The sequence below is a fragment of the Staurois parvus genome, unplaced genomic scaffold, assembly GCF_062004578.1.
Source record: "Staurois parvus isolate SC_StPar_1 unplaced genomic scaffold, SC_StPar_1.0 ptg000432l, whole genome shotgun sequence".
Lineage (NCBI taxonomy): Eukaryota > Metazoa > Chordata > Amphibia > Anura > Ranidae > Staurois > Staurois parvus.
In genome coordinates this window covers 335,928-353,841 of record NW_028318228.1, presented here as the reverse complement: position 1 = coordinate 353,841, position 17,914 = coordinate 335,928, and the positions used below count along the sequence as shown (strand labels likewise).

General features: G+C 40.8%; 1 protein-coding gene across 1 annotated transcript in view; it reads right to left on the bottom strand.

The window, feature by feature from the left end:
- LOC149454213 (aminopeptidase N-like) overlaps positions 1–17,914 on the bottom strand; it is a 108,616-nt gene that overhangs the window by 40,038 nt on the left and 50,664 nt on the right. The window contains exons 4-10 of the mRNA XM_089687617.1: positions 17,104–17,228; positions 13,416–13,542; positions 9,867–10,021; positions 9,369–9,482; positions 8,404–8,547; positions 4,409–4,474; positions 2,067–2,132 (exon numbers count right to left, since the gene is read on the bottom strand). Coding sequence (XP_089543743.1) covers positions 2,067–2,132; positions 4,409–4,474; positions 8,404–8,547; positions 9,369–9,482; positions 9,867–10,021; positions 13,416–13,542; positions 17,104–17,228 — 797 coding nt within the window. The remainder of the gene's footprint in view (positions 1–2,066; positions 2,133–4,408; positions 4,475–8,403; positions 8,548–9,368; positions 9,483–9,866; positions 10,022–13,415; positions 13,543–17,103; positions 17,229–17,914) is intronic.

The following is a 17,914-nucleotide window of genomic DNA, read 5'->3' as shown; positions in this document are numbered from 1 at the left end:
TACCCCAATCATAGTCCATTGACAAGCTCTCCAGCTCTCTAACTGAAAGTCCGTACCTGGGTTCAGACAAGGAGCTTAAGGAAGAGTCTGCAGGATCCACTGGTTGCAAAGCTTTGCAGGCTCATTTGCAAAAAGTGACAATTGCATTTTTTTGCCTGCAAATGTGGGTGCATTTATCTTTTTTTTTTTAAATGGTGGATTTAGCTTTTAAACCAGTGGTCTCCAAACTATAGCCCTTTGCCTGTCTTTTATTGGCCTTTGGGGCAGCGTTCCATCCATTGACATTAATGATGGGGCACCATTCCATCCACTGACACCAATGATGGGGCGTAATTCCTTCCACTGACACCAATGATGGGACACTATTCCTCCCACTGACACCAATGATGGAGTACTATTCTACCCACTGACAACAATTATGGGGCACCATTCCTCTCACTGATACAATGGGGTCACTTTTCCTTCTATTAAAACAAAGTATGGGGCATTGTTTGCTTCCACTGTACTAATGCATTTTCTACTCCCACTGGCCATAGTCTGGTCCCCATAAAGCCTGAAGGACAATAAACTGGATATTTGTTTAGAAAGTTTGGAGACCCCCTGCTTTAAACGAATCCTTTTTTATTTTAGCAGCCTATTATACGTTTTGAGAAGTGCAAATGCAGAACAAGGAGAATCCTGGCTTCTGTGTTTTATGGTAGTGGATGAGACTGTATTGTGTGCACACCTCCTCTCACTTGGCAGGGGCATAGGTAGATTTAAAGTAATTGTAAAACTCCAATTACCCCCCTCTCCATTCCCAAATAAAATAAACCATCTCTAAAAATGTTTATAATCTATTCTTTGCTTTTAGAGAAATGCATTTTTGTTTCTGTCAATCTGACTTCCTCGTTCTTGGTGACAATGATCTGCAGGCTCATTCAGCCTCTGCAGCGTTGCCACCACAGTTTGCATGCTTCTGGTTCCTTCACAAGTTAGTCAAGTCGGCTTACTAAGGGGCTTGATCCAATGGCTGCAGGGCGGATCCATTGCCTTGATGGTCAGCTCCGTTGTGCTTTGCTAAGTCCGGGGTGGAGGACACAGGAACTTAGTTCCACCCCACAAACTGGGCAACGTGAAGCGAGGTGAAAAAAGTGGCTACATGACCTACAGAACAGTAATTAAAAAAATGTTTGCTGAGTTAATCAATGGCTAGTGATGCACCCTTTCCAAATGTAGCACCCTCTAGTGTGCTACTAGAATAGTGTAGTATATTATAGGCAAAATCATTGTGTGACTCATGGTAGCTGTGTGGGTCATTAAGGTTGGGTTATTGCAGGTCATCTGGATGACTCTACAGGTTGTGGCTCTATCGCCTCCTCCTGACTCTGTGCTGAAGATACTATCAGAGTCTAGGAAGGGTCCCCTAAGTCTGGGGGAGTATGGCCTCTAGGCTGGGCTCGGGCTGGCTCAGGAGGATACATTCTGCGGAGAGGTGTGGAGAGGGCTTGGGGCAGCAGAGAGGACAATGTCATAATCCCCATTCTCTATCCAAGTTGAATTCCCCTAAATAAAACAACAAAACCAAGTTCATGAACTGGCCACTCTCTCTGGATGCAAGTCTGTGTGAAAATACTAGTTGTCTGGCTGTGTGGAAGGAGGCTTGGGGATACTCACAAGACAGTGGGTCTCACGAGGGTAGCGCTACACCTAAAAGGTCAGAATATGTATGGGTTTACATATGCTCCAAGACAGGGCTTCCTGAGGTAATGTGGTTCTGTCAAAGCAACCCAAAACAATTTCCAAGATTGTAATAATTTATGTTGTTTTCAAGTATGATCTTGCATTGATGTGTGTTTAGTATGTACTATTAAATGTTAAGTGGAGAGGATGTCATCAGAATACTGAGTCTCATAACTATTCGGTAACTTTATCATGACAAATGTGTTTTATGCCGCTAAGACTTATCTTCTGAAAAGCAGCTTAATCTATGTGGCCCATAAAACCTTCTACTGGAACAATCTTTGTGTTTCATATAGAATATTCACAATGAGTTCTTCAGTACTTTTTAAGAAATTTAAAATTACCGCTTGTAGATGATCCCATAGATCGGTGTATACCGTATTTTTATATTCAAAATCTTTCAGGTAGGTCTAAAAAAAAAAAGAAAAGTCAGTATTTGCATACATATAGGTGGATGGTCTGTAAAGACTGAAAACTGTTAGGGCCCATTCACACCTGTCTGCTGCAGTGCGTTAATTGTGCATGCATTAACTACCCTTTCTTATGCGTCATATTAGGGCATCCCATTCATTTGAAAAGTAATTCTTGAACCCAGATGTGATGGCATAACTCATTATCTCATTAGTAGTTTATTTCTCATATTTGCTGTGCTTTTCAAAATGCAAGCAACTATTTTTGAAGCTGAATATGCTAGAACCAATTCTATGGAAGACTTTTGTTTTTTGGTTTCGATATGCTTTAATTATCTTTTTACAAAGGTTAGTCAAAGTAGTTCAGTCTTTACTCATAGCCAAAGTCTTCCATGACCCTTTAAAACATTTAGTTATCCTTCTCCAAACATCTTTCCAGTTCATGGAAATGTAGACATTTGTAGATAGAAAAGGATCAGAGTCAGGGTGGGGTCTAATGGTGGCTGCACAAGGTAATGATCTTATCGATCAATTCTTCATAGAATCGGACAATATGATCGAAACTATGATTTATCAAAACACCATGTCATGGATTGATTTGATTAGATTGAACTTCCGCCTAGCAGCACTAGGATCATCGGATTTGAATCGTAACCATGGCACAACTTGCTTGGCGACTACATCTTCTCCCTGTGTTTGTGTGGGTTTCCTCTGGGTACTTTGGTTTCCTCCCACACTCCAAAGACATGTTGGCAGGTTAATTGGCTCCTGTCTAACTGGCCCGTGTATATATGAAAGTGAGATAGGGACCTTAGATTGTAAGCTCCTTGAGGAGCAGGGACTGATGTGAATGAACAATATACTATATGTAAAGAGCTGCATAAATTGTGTGTGCTATATAAGTATCTGTAATAATAATAATTAGCCTGGACAGGAAATCCAAACATAAGAAATTAAATACATCAATATGATAAGTAATTGTATGGCCCATCGAACAATCTTTTTGCTCTTCTGATTATATTTTTCTCAAGAACAGTAAATTTATATACTACAGTAAAATACAGATGTATATAAAATTATTGTGTTTATGGCGAGCCCAATCAATGTATTGACACCTCAATGATATTTCCTGTCTATAGCCATGCTATGGCTAGATCATAAAAATTGCATTTGTGAATGTGAATAAACTCAGCTGAGAGATATTTGGGTGTGTGTAGCACCCTTCTAGGTAGCCAGGGGGAGCTAAAGTTCTAATTTGTAGACAGGGGCTGAGCAGCAGCCCAGGTGTGATAGTCAGAGCGGGGTCAAATTGTGGTCAGAGCTGAGAGGCTCTGCAGACCAGATTTCTGAGACTTCTCCCAGCACTAGAACTTTGGAGAGAGTTCTAGAAGCAATTGGTGGCAGTACGGAGTGGCTGATCTACCCTTTTGAGTCATCCTGACCAATCCCCAACAGGAGGCTTGGCATGGGGACAGGACAGCCCTTAAAAGTGACAGAGCCTACTCAGCAGCAGGAGAGTTCAGGTGGAAGATAAGGAAGTGTGGCTGGAGAACAGGAACCTGGGAGGGAGCCCAGATGAAGAGGGGCTCACCTACAAACAGAGGACCTTGCATGGAGGACAGCTCAGGACTTCATTAGCCTCCAGAGCAAGGACCACCTGTGCACCATGGCCCAGCTAAAATGCCTGGTAGCAGCCACCCACCCACCCAACAGAAACACAGGAGGACTGAGTGAGTAAACCTGCACCCCCTGGACAAGTAAATGGAAAGAAGCACTTTGGTGGGAAACTGGATTAGCTTTTTACCTGGGACTGTTCACATTGCAGTGGCAGACACTGGATCCAGTACCCATGGAATAACCCACTACAGCTTGATGAGGAGAAAATTAATCTGGGGTCTGGGGTGGTACAACAGGAGAAACTGGCTAGCTCTCCAGAAAATAAATTTTGCTGTAAAGACTTGTACGTAGTTGCCAAGGACTTTGCCCTCTGTTGCCATTACCCTTGGGCATCCCATAAACGCTGTACCCCATCCATGTTCAATTCCCCTAAAAAACTTCACAGCAAGCTCAAGGACTGGTTACTGTCTCCTGGTTGCAAGTCTGAGTGAAGGAAATACGTGTTTCCTGGTTGTGCAGGACTTCAGCGACTCCTAAGGGATTGGTGCTACATGTGTATTTTTGAAAAGCAAACATGGCAATGTCTTTGCACCTTTACCTTAGAAAAAGCGCAGATTATGACTGTTTTAACATATTGATCATAGTCAGGAGATACTTACTTGCAGCCCTTCAACAAAAAGCTCTTCAGTGAGAAATGAGGACAACATTCTAATAACTGCTGCACCCTGCACAAAACAGAATATAGAATGTATTAGTGTCAATTAGAAGACATGCAACATAGTGAGTACTGCAAAAACTCCTACCCTTTGTTTCAAGGCAGTAAAACACTACATGAATGACATCAAGATTAATAAAAAGATGAGCGCTATCTTGGGAGTTACTCATCACAAATTCCTAAGGACCTGGCGCCTTTGGATTGTTCATGCTCAACCATCTAGTTCTGACCACCTTTCTTTGCATATTGAGTTTCCCTGGGACCTCTCTTTCTCCTCTCCTTTTCTGGTCTTCTCTCTTTTGAGAAGGACCATTTTGAGTTGCTGCAATTACATTTCAGCAAAATGGAATAGCCTGCTGCATAATTTTTTCACTTTGATTTTCAGGGTGTCTTTGAATTAAGTCCTCTGTAGGTTGATAATTTTTATATCCATCAAATGCTGGGACGTCCCTAACACATGACCCAGTCCATGTCAGTATAGATATCCAGCATGATATTGTTCCCCATTGAGATCTGATGTGTTTTCAGTGTTCCTTTAATTTTTCTGAGCAGTGTATGTGTGTATATATATATATATATATATATATATATATATATTATTTATTTATATTATTTATTTATTTTAATCCACTTACTGTTGACTGACTCACTGCCTCTATTCCAAGCATCAACTACTCTTTCGATAAAATAATACTTTCTAAGATTAGCTTTGAACTTTCCTCTTGCTATTTTGAGGCCATATCCCTGTGTTCTTGATCTCTGCTTCATATTTAAAATACTGGCTCCTGGACTTTATTCACACCTTGATGTCTTTAAAGGTTTCAACCCTCTTGTTTTTAATCTCTCCCGACTGTACATATTAATCTCCTGAAGTCTCTCCTAATATATTTTAAATCTCAGACCTTTCACCATTTTTGTTGCCGTCTCTGGACTTGTCCTATCTTCTCAATATCTTTTTGTGAGTGAGATCTCCAGAAATGGACACAGGTCTAACTAAATATCTGTATAGAGGAATCGGGACCTCCATTCCCTGCTGGTTATTCCTTTAGTGGTAAATCAATAATAATCAACTCCTGTGTTCTGATTCTGGTGCCTTGATGTCCACTGAAAGCTTGAATATCTGCAAAACTGCACTATTTAAAAACAATGATAATGCTGTATTCATTGTTAACCAGTTGCCGCTCGGCCTATAGCCGGATGGCTGCCGGTGGAACAACTCGTCCCTCTGAGTGGATGCCATATGCCGTCCTCTCCGGAACGCGCAGTGCACATACCCCCAGGGCTGCGCTGCGGCGCGATCTGTCACTGGCCATGTACCTTGGACACGGCCGTTAACAGATCTGTGTACCGGCCACATTGCCAGTACCATGTGACCTGCTGTGATCAATCACAGCAGGTCTCATGACAGTTGTATTCAATGGATGGCTTCCTTTCATGCTCTCCATTGTATACAAGGGTGTCTAGCTGTGAATGGTCACAGCGATCACATGCACAAGCTGGGCCAATCACAACCCAGCTGTGTCATGTGATTAGCCATGGCCAAATCACAGCTAATCACAAAAAAAACCCTGAATGAATCAATTTAATTCAGGTAAATGCTTGCTTATAGTACAGTGTGGGTACAGTGTTGTATGACCGCGCAATTGTCATTCAAAGTGTGAGAGCGCTGAAACCTGAAAATTGGCCTGGGCAGGAAGGGGGTAAAAATGCCCGGTATGGAAGTTAACATTGTCCTGTACTAGGCAGATGCAAAGTGGAACTCCTGGCAAATAGCTAAAGCCAGCTACACATGATGAGAATATCGGACATATGATAGTCCTTTTTTTTTGCATGCTAGTTTCATAGCAAAAATTAAGTGGTTACTAAAGTTGCAAAAATTCTCATATGACAGAATACAACTTTGGAACTGATGTAATGTGTTGTATTGTAATGTATTCTTTCATTTCTGAACATGCGTGGATTTGCTTTTCCAATTTTTTTTCCGGGCGAATACTGTACTGATTAAAGGAAAATCATACGATCTGGTATCATACTAAAAAAATTTTCACGCTTGTTTATTTCGAATACTTTCAGACGAAAGTTGTGTACTAATGATCATACAATCGATTTGAAAGTGATATTTTGCATTTGATTTTCTGATCATGTGTACTAGGCTTAATTCTTCAGTCAGATAAACAAATATTAACCATTCTACTTATCAGGATTTCACAATTGTTCAATCACCCTTGCCATTCTTTTTAGCCAGGAAGATGATTCCACTCTTTGCTGTTTTTTTTTTTACAGCTTCTCGGGTCATCAGCTTGGTCATTGCACCAAGATGATAATGCTGGTTTAATGACCAATGAGAAAACTGGGTGCAGAAAGGTGACACCAGAAGCTGCAAAGCAGAATCAAGAAATGGGGTGGTCACCTACCTGGATTTGTGGAGTGGAAGAAATATGTGAATGATGTGAATGATGATAGTTTCTGGTAAAACTTACAAGTTTTTTAAAAGGTACAAAAAATCAACTGTAGAGTTAGCAATTAGTCTAGATTTCCACATTAAGAGAAGAACTAATTGAGTTTAGTGTGCACTTAAGGAAGAGAGTTCTTGAGCTGGAATTTTCATAAATAAGGTGGAACTTTATCCATAACAACATATTCAAAAATTAATGCCCTTTGGCAAGAAACATACATTCCACAGTAATAATTATGCTACCAAATTAGAGTGTGCCGTAAATTGCCTTCACAGTTGCTCCTGTTTCGTCCTGCTGGAGGCTGCCATTTTGCTGAAGCCCAGAGCCCCTGAGCAGCAGTAAATCTTTAGGCTGTCAGCAGATTAGCCTCTAGTGGCTTTGATTTTTGGCATCGTGCCAAAAAATATAGAGCAACTGAGCATGTGCAGAGCAGGATGAGATGTGTATTACTTGATTTTAAATGGTATATGAACTTATTTTAATGTTTTATATAGCTATGCCTGCATAAGGGACCAGCCTGAAGTGATCTAGCAGGACTTAAATTTCTGACTAAAGTTCCACTTTAAAAGAGACGTATTGACTTTGCAAAAAAAAAGAAACATTATACTCACCTAGGTGATGCAGCATTGATCCCCTGCCACCTCTGCAGTGAGAACTGAGTGATCAAACACCATGATTGCTCAGTTCTCCCCCTCCGCAATGAGCAGAGAGCCAAGACTGTCGGTTTCTAGGTTACCTGCTCTGCCCCTCCAGCGTTCACTTGAGCTCTGGGTTGTTAAAGGGGCAGGAGGGACTGGCTCTGGCTCTCAGCGGATCTCTGAGAGGGTGAGCCAAGGTGCTGGTTCAAGCTTCTGGGTGGATCCCGACCATATCTTTTCAAAGCCTGGACTGGCTCTGTGATGTTGGCCGACAGTGGGCTTTAGCCCACTGTCAGCTGAACACAGGTCACAGGAATGCAGAACAAACTGCACTCCTGTGATCCATAGAAGTACAGCCAAAAAAATATTTGGCTGTACTTCTCCTTTAAGCTCTATTGTTAATAACTACATATAATATAATCATGTTGTTATTAATTACATGACCACATCTGTACTCATGCTGTTACCCCAATGGAAGGATCAAAATAGCTAATGCAAAAAATGTAACTTACCCCCTGGTCACATCGGGTGCAATTTGGCATGCGATTTCCATGCCCTGCGACTTGCAAATCATATGCCAAGTCACACCCTATTGTCCGCTATTAGAGCGGTCATATCAGTGCGGTTCTGACTTGGTCAGAGTCGCACTGATTTCTAAAGTAGTGCATGCACTACTTTTGCGATTTGCCTAGACATATGTCACTGTACTTCACTGTAAGTCGCACGATTTCAAAATCGGCTTTGATGTGACCGGGGTGTTAATATTATTTAGAGATCATTAGAGTGTACTAAACCCGTTGTACAGTACTGGGCATTATAGATGGATCAGAGGTTACAACACTCACCTTGCTGTAGGTAATGGAATCAAATAGTCCACTTATCTCTGATGGGGTATTCACTTCATCTTCATCTGATGTTAGAGGATGGGATGAGGCCAAAGCATCCACTGCCATCACCCTATGTGTATCGTACAGTACTGACAGGTCTTTCTGTAAAAGATGGAGGACAACGCAGATAAAGTATTTTAATGACATAATTTCATAAAAATATATTTATACCAATTATAAAAGAAAACGTATTCTATTGAAACATGAATATTGCAATTATTGCATCAATCAGTCAATCATTCTACGTATATGTTTCTGCAAAGGAAAGCTATTGGCTGGGCTATAATTTTCATCTCACCATGGTAGAATGGATGGTGGATTTACTAGGTGAGACTATTTTTTTTAGAAGGCTTTGCCTATATTTGACTAGATATCAAAAAGAAAACATCAATTCCAATTTACCAGAACTCACAATTTTTCCTTTAGTGCTTTTTGAGTCTGTGATCACAACACCCACAAATTATTGTTTTCATTAGTAAAATGCACAGCTCTAAATTTTGCATTGTGAAAATGTTTACAATGTAGCAAGCTGACTACTCACTGACCACTCGTATAATGTTGAAATACTTATATCTTCATACCGTAATATATCATGTAAGATAGATCTTACATTAAATCAATAAAAATGATTGCATGTATATACTTAAAGATACATATTCTGCACAAAAAGGCTGTTGTTTTATTGGAAGATAGTCCCTATTTTAATGTCATTAGCAGCTGAAAAGAACAAATAATCTGATCAGTATGACAAAAAAAGAAAGATAAAAATAATACAATATTTTATTTCTGCAATGAAAAGACACAAAAGAAGGATTTGGCCCATGACTAGTTTCTAGCAATATTGGCCCCCCTTTTCATCTCTGCCGCAAAGTCATCATTTATTTAAACACAGTGAGAAAAAAAGGCAAAAATGTTCTACGTACTATATTCCAGGTGGGTTCTGCATGATCCGCTCCCAGATATTCCACGTAAGAGGCAAAACCTTCATTCAGCCAAAGATCATTCCACCATTGAATTGTCACAAGGTTCCCAAACCACTAAAATGGAAGCAGATTATCAACATTATCAAATAATAACAAAGTGTATTTTTGACATTATATAACCTTAGAACACAGATGGACTTTCCCCATGTGGAACAAACAAACACCAAACCTCTCTCTAAAGCAAAGTGGACAAAGACAACATATTATTTTTGTGGCTTATATCAGATTATTTTTATGTTATTAGCCATTCCAACTTCAGGACCAGAGACACAGGTGCTTGTAAGTTTTATTTGGAATGGATCTGCTACTAGAAGCCATGAAAATACCTTAGTTTAATCATTTTTATTTCATTTATTAATATATTTATTTCTAAATGACAGTACTTAGCTGCTGTTGTATATTAAAATCTTGTTATTAAGGAATAGATAATGGAAGCACCTGATGGGCAAGTTCATGAGCAATAACTGTGACAACTCTCTCCTTGTTGCTGATGGAAGATTCCTTTTCGTCCCAGAGAAGAGCAGTTTCTCTGTAGGTCACCAGCCCCCAGTTCTCCATGGCTCCAGCACTGAAGTCAGGCAAAGCGACCTGGTCTGCAGAATAAATATAAAAAAATTTAACACAAAATAAAAAAAAAGGAGAAATAGACCAAAATAATAATAATAATAATTTTAAAAAAAGTATATATATATATATATATATATATATATATATATATATATTGTATTATATTATATTTTGTTGCATTATAGATGTCTTTGGACAGTTTACTGATGCAGAGTGAGACAATATTGCCCTAAAGCTGTAATGATCATATGGTTAACTACTCTTTCATTACTTAACCACTTCCTGTCCGGACACTTTTACCCCCTTCCTGTCCAGGCCAATGTTCAGCTTTCAGCGCTATCACACTTTGAATGACAATTGCGCGGTCATGCAATACTGTACCCATATGAATTTTTTACCATTTTTTTGAGACAGATAAAGCTTTATTTTGGTGGTATTTATTCACCACTGGGATTTTTATTTTTTTTACTATGTAAATGAAATGTCCAAAAAGTTTGTAAAAAAGTGTTTTTTTTAATAAAATTTAGCAAATAAATAATATTTCATCATAAATCTTGGCCAAAATTTATTCCGTTATTTTTTTAGTAAAAAAAAAAATCCAAATTAGTTTATAACCAAAAATTATAATTTTTAAACGTTTTTTTTATATTTTTATTTTATTTTTTTTATATTATTATTATTTTTTTTTTTTTACATACTGTCACCCTAGCAGTACAGTGTCACCATGGTGACACTGTACTACTTGTGGGGGATGATGAAGATTTTTTTTACACTGATTGCTTTTACACCCATATAGGATGTAAAAGCAATGATTTCTCTTTCTCTCTGTCTGCATTCTTGCAGTCATTGAGAAGTACTGAGTGAGCTGTGATTGGTCACAGCTTGTCACATGGTACAAGGCTGTTGTGAATAGCCTTGTACCATGTGACCTCTGTGATCATTCACAGATTTCACACGTAGTAAGCAATGATGTCACAAGTGACATCTTGCTTACTACTTTGCATGTGATCACTGATTCGCTAATCAGTGATCACATGATCGGGACCTCGTACAGAGGTCCCGTCCGACGATCGGTGTTTCACTGTGTCCGGAGGACACAGCGGGCACCGGATCGCGGTGCTGCACGCTCCCATGGAGCGCGCACAGCTAGAAAAGGCGGGTGCCGTTTATGAACGGCAACCCGCCCCTGGACTGCCACCGCCCTGCCGTTTATAAACAGCAGGCGGACGGCAAGAGGTTAAAGAATAATCTGAAGTGGATGAACAGGCAGGATTTTCAATGCAGAAGAGACATGTTTTAAACCTACCTACCTGCCTGTCTGGCCCTGAATGCAACCGCAGCTTACTATAGAGATTTGACAATGCCAAAGTGGACTGAACTCCTGGGCATGCACAGGGGTGACATCATATCAGCCCGGCCAATGAAAGTGGCCAGTGCTCGATACCCAGAAGCCGGAAAATATAAGCGGCCGGCGGGAAGTTCCAGGATGTCGCATTGATGGAGCCAAGGTGAGTATAGTTCCACTTTAAAGTATAACTAAAGTTCCCAGATTTTGGGTTGTCCCCAGAACAGAACAAGGGGAAATTTTTAAGTGGAGACAATAATTCTGGGGACAACCAAGGATTCTCTCACTTTGGAGGAATTTCCTCTCACTTGTTGTAACTAGAGGACATGAAAATCTCCCATATGGAACCCAGATGGCAAAAAACCCTGAATGGATATAACTTGACACAACCTGCCTGGAGTTTGCATGTTCTTCCTATGCCTGCGTGGGTTTCCTCCAGTTACTCTGATTTCCTCCCACACTCGAAAGACATGTTGGCATATTAATTGCCCCTGTCTAAATTGGTCCTAGTAGGTGTATGTATGAATCTGAGTTAGGGATCTTAGATTGTACGCCCCTTGAGGGCAGGGACTGATGTGAATGTACAATATATACGTGAAGCTCTCTGTATATTGACAGCACTGTATAAGTACCTCTAATAATAATAATAATCCTCCCTTACTCTATCCAAAATAAAAAAAAATAGCTTTTAGTTCTACTTTAATCCATAATCAAAGGATATGATCACCTTTTTATATCCCGGCAAATAAAGCAGGCTTGCAAATATATCCTTGTACATATTCCTTTAAAGTTGTCATCTACTCTCCACATTTTCTGGACTTGACAACACATTGCACCTTTCTGGAAAGAGGTACTTAGCCTTTTGCAGCTACTTTTACAGGCTCATATTTCATTTTATTTATTATAGGTACTTGTATAGTGCCGTCAATTTATGTAGTGCTTTGCATATATATTGTACATTCACATCAGTCCCTAACCCTCAAGGAGCGTACAATCTAAGGTCCCTAACTCACATTCATACACACACATACTAGGGACAATTTAGACAGGAACCAATTAACCTACCAACATGTCTTTGGAGTGTGGGAGAAAAGCAGAGGAAACCCACGCAGGCACAGGGAGAACATGCAAACTCCAGGCAGGTGGTGCCTGGATGGGATTTGAACTAACAACCCCAGTACTGCCAGGTGGAAGTGCTAACCATTTAGCCACATTTGAGCCCATCCACTTCTTGCTGGGCCTACCTTTTCCAGGCCTCTCCAAATTTTCCAGGAAACTATCCTCTCATGTCCTAACTGCTGTCAGGAGAACCATTCCTATGCATTGGCTTTCTACTACACCTCCTACTCGATTGGTTATAGCAGAGATTAGAAGAATGGAGTACCTCACTGCTATGCATGCTGATGTCTCTATCTTTGAAGCAGTTTGGGAACCGTGGGATCTTTCCGTTTCCGATTTGTCTACTCAATTGTCTAAAAATGTTGGCTAATTCACTGTTATGCACTGACATTGTATATATCTATATGCCTGTCATAGGTTAGCCTATTTCTTTGTTTTTTCATTGACTTGTGATGGTAGTTTCACAATTCTATACAACTCTGTTTGTTGTAAGCTCTTTAACAATCAATAAAAAGTAAATTATAGGGGAAAAAAAGCTGTCATCTAGGCCCTGCCAGTTACAAACTATCAAAGTGTGACCAGGGGCGGACTGACAACTCATGGGGCCCCCGGGCAATAGGGGATCATGGGGCCCCTGTGTCCTTGCCCAAACTCAAAAAAGCCTATGAAAAAGGTACCAGGGGCATCTCATGGGGCCCCCTACTGACCCCAGGCCCTTGGGCAGTGCCCGAGTTTCCAAATGGTCAGTCCACCCCTGAGTGTGACGGAAGCCTAGCAAAGCAGACAGCACAACAAGAAGACTGCATATGCATTGAAATAATAATCATCATTTTAATACTGATGCATGTTATACTGTATTTTGTGTTCTGTTGTGTGGGATAGATACATAGATAGAAAGATCATTTCCTTCAGTCTAGAACAGAACAAAGTACACAGGGAGATCATCAACCACTCACCTGATTTTGGCAGAGGGTAAGAAACATTATAATATTTCACGAAAAAATCCAAAATTGGCTCTGTGACATTCAGTGCATATGCTGCTTGATTCTCATCAATCGCCTTTTTACGTCCCCAGATTTTTACCTAAAATAGTGTAAACCATAAATATCATGTACAACTACAGAAGATTGGTATTTTTCATATGTATCCACAAATACAGACTGTGCAACCAAGTGCCAAATCATGACATACGGGTGGCTGCAAGAGAGCTGTCAAGAAAATCAATGTGAACTCTGCCTACAAAAATGACAGCTTTCTGTGCTGCTAAAGAGAATCTAAAAGTGTTGTGTTATATGGTTTCTTTCTTTTGTATGTTCAGTACTAAAAATTACAAATCAAATATATCTCTGACTTTTATTAGTCATGTAACAGGAAAATGTTGCAAAAAAAATATCATATTTGCCACTTGCAGCCGGTACATAATTTTGAATCATTTTAATAATAAAGTGGAACTACACTCTATCAATTAACATTGACTATTTTGAATACTTATGCTGCTAGCATTAGTAAATAGATAGAAATGTATATCATATTTACTTGTTTTAAACAATTTTTTTTACGTTTCATTAGTTACTTCCTGGTTTCTTACCTAGGCAACTGGTGTTATACTTCCCATGAGCCTTTTGGAGGGGGAGAAGGGTTTTTCTAAGCTAAGCACACCCTTCAGCATGTATGCATGAGCTAAGGGCAGGTGGACTCCAGAATGTCAATGATACATGAATCATCTGCCCTTACTCAAGATGGCTCTGGGGGGGTTGTTTTTCAAGTGATTTCTCAGCAAAATAAAGCATGGAGACACAGATGTTTGCTTTGAATATTAAAAATGAAGTAAAGGATTCTCCTTTAAAGTTCTCCTTTTGATAAAAAAAATTATTAATGAAATTTTTTTGCAGGTAAAAAGATGTGCATTATTTTCTGCTGCAGGATCCTGGCAAGCATTGATCACTGGTGCCATGCAGGTCTCCTGCATATTTGTCAGTATATTTGCTTTCCTGTAGAGGATGTACGAGCAAGCAGATATACTGGCAGAAAGATTTAATGAACTGCCACAGCGCCGTAGTAGTTCACAGAGAACTACAAGACGACAACCGCTAAGGAAAGCATTGATCGCTGGTGCCATGCAGGTCTCCTGCAGATCTGTCAGTATATTTGCTTTCCCGTACAGGATGTACGAGCAACCAGATATACTGGCAGAAAGATTTAATGAACGGCCACAGCGCCGTAGTAGTTCACTGAGAACTACAAGATGACAACCGCTAAGGAAAGAATTGATCGCTGGTGCCATGCAGGTCTCCTGCAGATCTGTCAGTATATCTGATTACCCATATAGGATGTACGAGCAAGCAGATATACTGGCAGAATGAACTGCCACAGCGCTGTAGTAGTTCATTGAGAACTACAAGACGGCAACCGCTAAGGCTGTCGGGACTTGTAGTTTCTCATTCACAGAGGAATGACGTGGCTGGGCAGATCACTGCATGGCCACATTTTAAAAAATTTGACAGCTAGTGGGGGAAGAAGATCTCCTGCTAGCTATCAAAGAGGAGGATCAGCGGGTGCTTCCATAACATGTTACATGTTACACCCTGAATATGGGTGCAACATGTTATGAAAGGTGAACCTTTCAATAGCACTTTTGCTTTGTGGTGCTTAGATGCAGCGTGGTTCTGCTTTCATCTGTGAATAGCCTGCCATTTGATATACACAGCTGAATGAGTGAGGAGGGGAATATGCGCCTCCACTCTCTCTCTAAGGCTAGGTTCACATCTGTGCGGGTGGTGCCGCTGTGGATCCACACGGAAATTCGTGCGGCCGCACCACCCGCACAGAGAAATGCGGACCTGCGGGCGGGTGCCAATACTTCTAATGGAACGCCGCGCGCACTGGAAAACACAACTGTACTGGGAAATGAGATTCCCGTGCGGGCTGCGTCTTCGGAAGAAGTGCAGAGCAGGGGCAGACTGACAACTCATGGGGCCCCCGGGCAATAGGGAAACATGGGGCCCCTGTGTCCTTGCCCAAACTCAAAAAAGCCTATGAAAAAGGTACCAGGGGCATCTCATGGGGCCCCCTCCTGACCCCGGGCCCTCGGGCAGTGCCCGAGTTTCTAAATGGTCAGTCCACCCCTGGTGCAGAGACTTCTTCCCTGCGTGTCATGGGGCACGGGAGTCCATTCAAATGAATGGGCTCTCGTGCCCGCGCAAAACGCGGCCTGCATGGCCGCATATATGTAAACCGGGGCTCACAGACTGAATATTTACTGGTAACATATGAGTTTTAGGCAAATAAAGAAAAATGGTCTCAACTTTTTTTTTAAGACACTGACCCAGAGTATGTAAACAGTTACTTAAAGTATAACTAAAGGCAAAACTTTTTTTTAGTTTTGGATAGAGTGTAGAGGGATTAGAACTCCAATCAGTTTTTATTGTTGTCTCTGTCCACATTAAGGAGATTCACCCTCTCTATTTGTCCTATTACTATTATTATTGAAGGTGAAAGTAAAAGAAAATCTCCAATTTTGGCTTGTCCCCAGAAAAGTAATAGAGGGGAAATCTTCCAATGAGGACACTTGTTCTGATGACCTAGGGAGCCCCCAAGAATTTCACTTAATTTGCAGGGAATTTCTTTCACTTCCTGTTTTGTTATGGGATAGGAAATGAAGGGAAATCTCTACAACGGGGCACAGATGGCAAAAAAAAATCTAATAGGGGTAAACCTTCCCTTGCTCTATTCAAAATAAAAAAAAAAGTTTTGCCCATAGTTCTACTTTATGTTAATTTCCTGAAACTATTGATTCTGTAAGACAGCCAGATAACTAGCATTTTCAGGATGACAGGTTAACAAAGGAAGGCCCGGAGTAAAAAGGAAGAAGACCTGAACGAAGGGCCGGCATGGCAGGGGTTAAAGGGGGTTGGAAGAGGAGAGTCCCATTAGCTAAAGGGGAAGTCTAAATGGTTTTAAGGAGGGAGCAGGAGGAGCTACAAGGGGTGGTCTGACAGGGTGTGGCAGTGGGTCTTCAGTCTGAAGAGAGTTTTCACAAGGCAAACTTCCCTCCCGCCTGCCCGTTGTTTTATGGTTTGTTTTGGTGGTGGTTGTGCCAGTTGGTGCCAGAGGACAACCGGCGGGGTATAAGGTCCTCGTTGGTTAATGTGGGCACAAGAAAGGCGCTTTGTAGGAACCCGTCTGAGGTATGGCTTCCAGTTGTTCTGGTGGGGGTATCTGCTGTGGTGTCTCCGAGTCGGTGGTGTTGTGGCTGGAGGCCTAGTTAAGCAGGACGCAGGTATTTGTTTTCTTGATTCCTATTGGGACCTTGAAAACTGTATGTTATACTGTGTTTCTGTTATTTAAATTTTATTTATTAATGGCTGTAATAAAAGGCCATTTTTGGGCCATTAACTCCATTTTGTTGTCAGTGTGGTTACTTAGGTTAAGGATGGGGGGTAGGTATTGGTTCAGTGGGACTGGATCAAGCCATCTTTAGTCCCCTGGTCATGGAAAACTCAATCTCATTATAATCCTTTGTTCTGCTCTAAAACAATCTTCATATGTAAATGGTTTCATAATTTGCATTGAAGGTTTCATTTAGGTCCCAGACTACAGTTTGAACCTTGTTACTCATAGGTGCTAAAATTGAAGAGCACTTACCTTTTCGTTACCAACTGACTTGAATTCTGAGACTATGAAAGCCACCAGGTATGTGGACATCTTAGGAGTTTTATCGAATGCTGTGACCGACCATTCTTGACCTCCCCATGTTTCAGTGGTATGACCTAGAAAATAATAATTGCATCAGAAAATAGGCAACTCTAACCTTACGAGATTGGAAGAAATCATGATATAGATGTAAGTTTCAATCTAACAAAGAACTGAATAAAAGAATAAATCACAATATTTTTGCTGGGCCTAATTCTGAGCACTTCCTTTAGGACATAGGCACATCTCATGGTTATACATCTGCAGGGCAATGATCAAAGATTAGTTAAAAAAATATATATATACTTGGGATCAGATACCTTATAATATTAAACTGTCACAAGTCATTGTAGCATCACCTGCATAACTTGTGAATGTTGTGTAGTCATCCTTACCAAACTGCTCACTGTTATTGTACCCAGTTAGTTAACGGAAGTAAACAGTATTGGCTTAGTTGCTGCATCTTTAAATACACTAAGCAAATACAAATAATATAAAATTCCTACTAAGCTCTGCACTCATTGGGGTAAATTTACCAAACCAATTAGACTGTTCACTTAGCTTAAGGAGAGTTGGATTTAATTTCTGCCTACATATCTACTGGTTTAGAGTTGCATACCACTTAGCCAGGGCCATGGATAAGGGGGTGCCACCAGTCCTCCTGTACAGGGCCCAGGCCAGCAGGGGGGGGGGGGGGGCCCAGGCACCTGGGTGAATTTGATGTGGGTAGGGAGGGTGATTGGGATGGTGAGGGGGGGGGGGG